General features: G+C 41.4%; 1 protein-coding gene across 2 annotated transcripts in view; it reads left to right on the plus strand.

Moving 5' to 3' along the window:
• DUSP22 (dual specificity phosphatase 22) overlaps positions 1 to 3,338 on the plus strand; it is a 197,661-nt gene extending 194,323 nt beyond the window's left edge. The window contains exon 8 of one of the 2 annotated variants that reach the window (XM_029590525.1): positions 1,145 to 3,338. In XM_029590525.1, coding sequence (XP_029446385.1) covers positions 1,145 to 1,327 — 183 coding nt within the window. In that variant the 3' untranslated portion in view covers positions 1,328 to 3,338. The remainder of the gene's footprint in view (positions 1 to 1,144) is intronic. The other variant, XM_029590526.1, reaches the window with a different exon arrangement.
• Positions 3,339 to 8,699: the final 5,361 nt, after the last annotated feature.

An 8,699-nucleotide genomic window follows, 5' to 3' on the forward strand; every position in this document is an offset into this window, starting at 1 on the left:
TTATCTCACTCATCCTCCGCAATTCCCAAATCAAAGGTCATATATTCTGACCCAGTGGTATAACTTGAAAGCTAGAGCCAATCAATAATTTTAAGCATCATTTTCGTTCTCAGTGACCCAGATTTAGTAAAGTTTGACTACATTATTTCATTTTGGAAGCATTTTGGTTACAGAACAGTATAATACAGAGCGGAGGGCTCAACAGCTCCCATCATGGCTTTTTCCTGGCCCAATGATAAATGCAGACAGGGGGCCAGCTGCCTCCCCACCCTTGCACTCTGACCTCCTCCCTTCCTCAGAAGCCACTATCCCCCCCTCCCCCCCAAAAAAAACTCCTTGACAAGCTAAGAGGTGGATATAGTTTTCCTAGCTTGGTTTTGAGAATTTTCAAGAGTGTTCTGGTTGGGGGAGGGGTTGGACCCCCCCCCCCCCCCCCCCCCCCCCCCAATCCCCACTCACCTACGCCTACATGTAACATTGGGCTGGGAGAGAGAGGGATTCTGGGAGGACATTCAGACCTCCCCACCTGCGTTCAATATTGGATCGGGAGGAAGAGGGGATCATGGGGGAAACTAGGTATGGGACATTTGGCCCCTGCCCGACATTGATAGTCTGGCAGGATAAAGAGACATCTGGCTGGCTAGATTTAGGCCTTCTATAGCAGGTCCTGGATTTGGCAAAAGCAAACAGTGATGTACCCAACCATCAATGAATATCCATTCTAAAGTAAAGGTGTGTTAAACTGTTTAAATATCCACAAAAATCTTGATACATTCCAATACGGTTATTTATTCAATATTCATATGATGTGTCAAAAGACAACTAATCTTTCATGCAGCATATATTGCTCCAATAAAAAGTATCACCACTTGCAAAGGGTATATAATGGAAGTGGTTTGGTGGGGAACTTTCATAAATTTCAGATGTAGTTTTCCACAAGAATGAGGAGAAAACCAAAACTCTCTCAATTTATTTTAGCTGCCAACTAATTTGTTGTACCTCTGTGTTATAGTCTTGCAATGTCCAAATTATACTGCCAGCTTTTATATTCTACGTGCCCAGAAAAAAAAAACAAATGCTTGTGTGTGGTGATTTTTTTTTTTTTGTTTTATTAATGTCCTGCTCAATGTTGCATTTCTTTCAGTTCAGAAGATGGCTAAAGGAAACTTACGGAGAGAGTCCTTTCCAAGATCAGGAGGAAGTCAGAGCCCTTCAGGTTAAGCACATGGAGCAGCAAGCAGAACCTCAGACTACTGGGAGGCAATGGAGCAATCACTTTACATCACTGTCATCATTACCTTATGGGAACTATACCTCAGAGACATAAGCTCTAGGCACTTAATTAGCTGCTTTTTCCTGTCTTCTTAAGCCAAAAGAGTATAAAAAGTGTGTATGTTTTTGGGGGTTGGGGGTTGTGGTTGTGAACTGTAGGTAGAAGCTACCATCAAATTTAATTTATGGAAGCTCTTTATTAAAAGAAAATATATTTGCTCTCTACATAAATGTGCAGTTTATAACCAAGTGCTGCTATAAGGTTGCCATATGCTGCCTCTCAGTGCCACTAAAGCCAATTAAAAGCTCACCCTTTCTAATGTGCGTGCCTATAAAACATGCATCACCATTTTCAAAGAGGACCACTTGGAGCAGTCCCATTGTAAAATTTTAGCTTTTGCTGTAGTTTTTATATTTCACCTCAACTACCTCAAAACGGTGTGAGCACCATTGTGATTACTGCTAATCCTTGCAGTCAGTTACCCAATGTGCAATCATCAAAATATGTTGCCAGAGATGAAAAATAAGTATTAAGTTACATATTTAGGCATTTTCAGTGGGGTGAAGTCACTCAGATATTGTTTAAGTAACACATGGTAGAGAAACCCCATTAATTCCATCCACTCTGGCAGTTTTAAAAGCATTGTACTTTCCATACTTTCTAGTAATTCAAGTTTATGCAAAAGTTTGTGTGGCAGGTCAAATTTATTAAGTCTTGAGTGAAGAATAAAACTTTCGTATTGGGTATTTGATGCAGAGAAAGGAGGGCTCAGGAAAATATTTCATACTGTAGGAAAAGAGAAGGTTCTTAAACATAACACTTTAAAAAAAAATCTAAATGTAAATTTTTAAATCAATATTGATATTCTGTGTTTTTGGGAATCAGTTAATTGTTTTAATAACTCTGAATATTGTTCAATGACAATCACAATGTATCCTTATCACTAATCTGTCTTAGCTTAAAAAAAAATGTCACAAATCTTCTTGGAAAGATGCAAACGTAATAAGAATTATAATTTCCATGTTCAGTATATCCATCACACAGAATGTGTAGTATAGTTGTGTGACATGTATGCAAGTAAACTGGGCGGTTGGGGGAGGAGAAAAATGTATTTAAAAGAAAAATTGAGCTGTGTGTATATATAGATAGATGTGTATACAGTTTAATACAGAAATATTCAGTTCAAAGTAAGTGTGTGCAGTTTGTAACCAGTTCATTTTTTGCCTTCTCCAAAGTGTTTTTTTGATTAATTAATTTTAACTTAAATGGAAATTAGATTTGACACTGTCTGTCTGACATTCTATTTTGTGAGCAAGCATCTATCTGTGTTTGTGTTCCATCCGGTGTGTGAATTTAAGAGCTCTTTATTTTGCAGTGAACTTTTGAAAAAGTGTTGCCCAGCATCATAGCAGCTACTTCCCTCTGCCCTTTCCCCTTAATAGTTTTAGCTTAGCCAAAAGGTGATAGAAGGGATCTGTTTAATCAATGCAGGGTACAATAAACTGTAGAAAACGGAGCAGCTTTAGTTTCTGTGGTGTATAAAGAGACTCAATAAACCAGAGGTGGCCAACTCCAGTCCTCAAGATCCACACACAGGTCTGGTTTATAGGCTATCCACAATGAATATGTATGAGATAGATCTGAATGCACTGCTTCTATTATATCTCATGCATATTTATTATGGACATCCTAAAACCCAGGCCTGTTTTGTGGTTCTAAAGGACCAGAGTTGCCACCCCTGCAATAAACAATTGATTTAGCCTACCTTCCTTTCTTGTAAGATCTAGCCTGTATGTTTTACTCATGAAGAATTAAACCCGTTTTGTTTTGAATTGCTTTACATCGTCTATGTTTTTGTAAAGGCACGTTCATGAATTATGCCTGTATTCTTTCTTACTAATGCAGACATCAAGTACTGCAGCCAGTTAAGGACCTCAATGGAGGACAACTTGCCATGATGTGCATGAGTGTACTTAAAACAAAAGAAAATTATTTATATATACATATACTTCAATCGAACTGCAATGTCATTGTTAACATCATTTAATAAATTATTGCTGTGGCATGCATCTTTTTTTTTTTTAATCAATTTCGTCACCAGAGTCAATAATTTAATAGGCTGTTGTTAAGAATGTAATGGAAATGTACAAAAACAAACAAAAAAAGACCCAAAGGACAAATTGCAGCATTATGTGCTTTAATATACAGTATCTCATCTGAACTTTAAAGCATGAACGGCCAAAACAGGGAGGTTGCAAGCTAAATGAGAAGGAAGAGGGATGAGGTGGAAGTTAATCATCTAATGTGTTTTTATATCCAAATTCAAATGTGTATATTATTCAACAGCTTTGTATCTTTTGTTTTCTGTCGATAAGCAGACATGAATTAATCATTATGTGAGGGTAGGGACCTTTGTTTTCAGTTTTTATTTTATTTTGCTTGAGAATTTCAATGTTATAATAAAAAAAAAAAAAGTCAGTGAAAAAATTACTTTGATATAATATATGGGAGAAAAATCAGTTTAAAAGTCATTTTTCCATTGATTTCTTTTTTGTTCTAATATTGAAATTCCTAGGAAAAATAAAATAAAAATTGAAAACCAAGATCCCTATGTGAGGGTTATGTCATTCAATGGTGCTGACTTGAACTTAGCTGTCAGAGCTCAGTAAAACTTTTCTGAGCATGCAAATGATTTTGCGTACTCGCTGCCTCATAAGCCCCTCAATCTAAGATCTGTCCTGGACTTGCAGCGAGTGAGCAAGTTATAGATGATGTGCAGCCAATACATTTTTAAAATAAGTTGGTGCAGGAAAGGTTTAAGATGAATTCCCTCCAGGCAATTCTCCCTTTCATTCAACTGAGGAATTAGATGTGTGCTCTGGATCTGAAGGACACTTAGGCACACATCCCCATTTACCCTGCCCATTGGAACAGACTACTAATTCAAGGTGCTTCCTTTGAGCCTCTCTGTGACCCTGAGGGTGTTCAAAAACATTCCTTGCAGTAATGGCAACACAGCTTCATCAGTAGGGACCTGCATGTTCTTTTACCTGGATGATTAGTTGGTGACTGATTCATCTCCATCAGGGGTTTTGGAGTTCCATGAAGAGACCATATAGCTCCTCCAGTCCTTGGGTTTCCAGGTAAACTCTGACATCAAACCTGGTTCAGTCTCAGAGTTCACTGGAACCAGGATAGACTCGCTTCAAGAAAAATGTTTTCCTATCAAAAGAGAATATTGCAGTAAGGTTGTGTCAGTTAACAGGGTCGAGCGTGAGCAAGGTCTGTCAGAGTCCTCAAACACATGGCTTCTGTGATATGTGTGGTTCCTCTGACTCATCTGCACATCTGGGGCCTAAGAGCAAATGGGATAAACTGTCAGCCATTATCCCAATAAATCTCTGTGACTCCTGGGATAAGAGCATCCCTGCAACGACAGATGAATCCAGAAGTGATAGCAATGGATTTCACTATGCATTCTACTACATCAAGTGACTGTCTACCAAAGCCTCTAGCAAGGGGTGGGAGGTGCACACCAGAGAAGTGGAAAGTTATCTACAAATCAACCAGAGCTGTGAGCCATCCACTGTGCACTAAGAGCTTTCTTTAACATTATTTCTGGAAAAAGAATATTGATCCAAATAGACAACTAAATGGCCATGTTCTTCATAAAGAAGCAAGAGGTATGGGCTTCTATGCCTTCTGGCAGGAGGTCATCTGAATCTGGTTGTGGGCAGATCATCACAATGTCTATCTCCAGGAGACCTACCTTTTGGGAATCCAGAACATTTTTGTGGACTGCCTCAGCAGATTACAACTGCAAAAGTGGTCTTTGGATCTATGGATTGCTGATGACTCGTTCAATCATTGGGGAAAGCCAGTGATCAATCTTTTCACTTCAGATGATAACAGAAAGATCAAGAACATCTGTTTTGTGCATCTGAGCAGCGCAAGGTCAACTCCTAATGCTTTTGTACTCGACTGGAGCATCAGTATACTCTATGCATATCCACTGATTCCTCTCACCAAGACCATCCAAAAGGTCCTTTGGGGAAAGGCAAAGATAATCCTCCTAGCATTAGCCTGGCAATGGCAAGTGTGGTATCCATATCTTTTACGGCTGTCTGTTCTTTCTCCAGTTTTGTTAGGAACATCCCAGACTCTCGTCACACAGGAGGAAGGCAGGCTCTGCAGTCCAAACCTATGAGTACTGGCCCTCACAGCATGAATGTTGAATATGCAGTAGTCTTCACCTTCCCAAAGAGATTGAGGATGTTTTGATTTCCACTAGGAAACCATCCACCATACAATATTCTAGTTTTAAATAGGTTTAAGCGGTTTTCAACTTGGTGAAAAACAGCTGGCTGTGACTCAAGGGGCTTGCTTCAGTTTCAGTTCTACCTCTCATCCTCAGACCTTAGGACCTCTTCAGTCAAAGTTCATTTCACTGCCAGTGTAGCATATCACTAGCAGGTAGAAGGGGCTCTGATCTCTCTCCCCCCTTTGGTATCAAAATTCAAGAAAGAACTGTTGCAGGCTTATACCCTTGGACCGAAGTGAGGTTGATACTACCCACAGGGAGGAGCCCTGCAGGTCCTCACTGTTGGCAGGTGGAGTTGGCTGGAGCAGAGGCCCAACAGGAACTTCATCAGCTCTTTCTCCTCAGGTTGAGTCCTTGGGTGCTGGGGCTGGTTGGACTTAGACGCGGATCTCTGTGTGGAGATGGATCTGTTGTAGAAGTAATAGTCCAGCAAGAAGAAGACCAGGTAGTAGTTGGTGAAGCAGAAAAAGCTCTACAATGCGGGGAGGCCTGAAGGTTGAGCCCAATCCTGGATAAACTTGACCTTCTCTTGAACCATATGGAAGCCGCTGCTGGAAACTATGTATCCCAGGAAGAGTAGGCTCTCCTTCTCAAAGATGCACTCTTCCAGTTTAGCATATAATTTATTGGCCCATAGTCACTGGAGAACTTGACGAAGGTCTTGATGATGAGATGGGAGGTTGTTTGAGAAGATGAGAATGTCATCGAGGTAACCCATGATACAGACATACAGAAGATCTCTGAAGATTTCATTCATCATGCTTTGGAATACTATGGGGGCGTTACATAGGCCAAAGGGCATTACCAAATACCCATAATGGCTGTCCTGTGTGTTGAACACCATCTTCTATTCGTCACCTTGCTTTATCCGAACAAGATTGTAGGCCCCCCCGGAGAGCCAACTTTGTGAATACTTTAGCTCCCTGAAGGTGGTCAAAAAGCTCCGACATGAGTAGTGATCTTTCTTTATCATGTTTAGGCCCCAGTAAGCTATGCAAGGATGTAGGGAACAGTCTTTCTTGGACACAAAGAAGAACCCTGCCCCAGCTAGAGATGAAGATTATCTCCGTCTTACCTCTTCTACACAACAGTTCAAAAAATCACTGAAAACTTATTTATTTCAGAAAGCTTACAACTTATCAACTAGCCCAGAAAACTAATATTCACTTATTCCGTTACAATAGTAATATCTCTTTTAATTTATACAATTACTCACAAGAAATAACCTTCTTTCATTTAATTTCGATTTTAATTTTATTGTTTAAAAACCGCTGGACATGAATGTTCATTGCCTTGTTATTTTTAATGTTAGTTTTTAATCTGTTTTATTTGTTATGTTTATTCATTATGTATGTTTGGTTGTAAACCGTTTTGATTAATTCTTTCGAATTGTAAAAGCGGTATATAAACATTTTTAAATAAATAAAATGAATAAATAAATAAGAGTGCCTGATAAAACCCCGGTCAAGGTTTTCCTTGACATATTGAGACAGGGCTTCGGTCTCCTGGATTGAAAAAGGATATACCCTTCTTCGTGGTGGGTTGGCGCTGAGTTCCAGATTAATGGTGCAATCGAATACACGGTGATCAGGTAGCGACTCAGCCTTGCTTTTGGAGAACACATCTATGTAATCTGCATATTGAGGTAGCAGTCCCAAAGAGGTTGTAGCCCAGGGGGAATAGTTGATGTGGGCTTGATTCGTACAAGGCATGAGTCATGGCAACAAGCCCCTCAGCTCATAAGCTGAATCAATCCCCAGTCAAATTGAGAATGGAGCTGCAACCAAGACAACCCTAGCACAATGGGGAGCACCGCTTTCTAATGATGTAGAAAGTTATACTTTCTGCATGCAGTATGCCGATGCGGAGCTGCAAAGGAGCTGTGGCCTTGGTTTTCCAACCGGGAAGTAGTTTTCTGTGGATGCAAGAAATGCCTAGAAGTGGTTCCCAGGGAAGCAAAGGCAGCTTCAAATGGTTCATGAGGGCCTTCATGATAAAGTTCCCTCCCACGTTGGAGTCCACCAACATTAGGGTGGGGAATTTGTGGTTGCCTGCAGTGATAGACACTGGAAGGGTAAGTTGGGGAACAGGAGTGGTAAAGCCTAGGATCATCTCCCCACTGGCTCCTAGGCTTGCTAGTTTCCCGGCTTCAGGGGGCAGTGTGCCAACTGGTACCCCTTCCCGGCACAGGAGAAGCAGAGTTTCAAGGTGCGGCAGTGGAGCCTCTTCTGCGGAAAGAGGTAACCCTGTCCCAGTTGCATAGGTTCCTTGGGCCTGGCAGCGGTAGGGGGTGTTGCCGGTACTGCAGTAAGCGGATGTGAGAAGGATGGGGCCATCATTACTTGCATCCGCGGAGGTCGCAGTTCCCGGGCCTGCTGCTGGAGGCGGCAGTAGATCCAGTCAGAAGGATGAGCATGTCTAGATATTCAGGAAGCTCCCGTGCAGTTAGCTTGTCCTTCACCCTTCAGGATAGTCCTTCCAGAAAGATACTTCGAAGGCTATCTTCTCTCCAATTTGCTCTAAACAAACATCTTCGCAAGGAGAAATTCAGAATAGTTACCTTGGACTTGATGCTCCCCCTCCTGCAACAGGGAGATTGGCTTTGCTCTCTAGATCTCCTCATCAAAAATATCTCAGATTCATAGTAGGTCACAGACACTTCCAATACAGAGTGATGTCATTCGGCCTAGCATCAGCACCCCGAGTATTCACGAAATGTCTGGCAGTCGTGGCAGCTTATTTGAGACAACGCAGTATCCATGCCTACCCATATCTAGATGACTGGCTACTCGGGTCCATCCAGAGAAGGAGTTCAATCCCTCCGTCTTACCATACAACTGCTACAGTCATTGGGATTTCTCATAAATTACCCAAAATCTCATTTGACTCCGTCCCGCGCCCTCTCATTCATCAGAGCAGATCTAAATACCATTCAGGCCAAAGTGTTCCTCCCAAGGGACCAAGCCATACACTCTCAACATTAGCCAAAGCAGTAGAGACTCGTCAGTCAACTTCAGCTCGTCAGCTACAAACCTTGCTGGGTCACATGGCATCTACAGTGCTTGTTACCCCACTGGCTCAACTAGCCATGAGAGTAACACAATG

Source organism: Rhinatrema bivittatum, chromosome 2 (genome assembly GCF_901001135.1).
Source record: "Rhinatrema bivittatum chromosome 2, aRhiBiv1.1, whole genome shotgun sequence".
NCBI lineage: Eukaryota > Metazoa > Chordata > Amphibia > Gymnophiona > Rhinatrematidae > Rhinatrema > Rhinatrema bivittatum.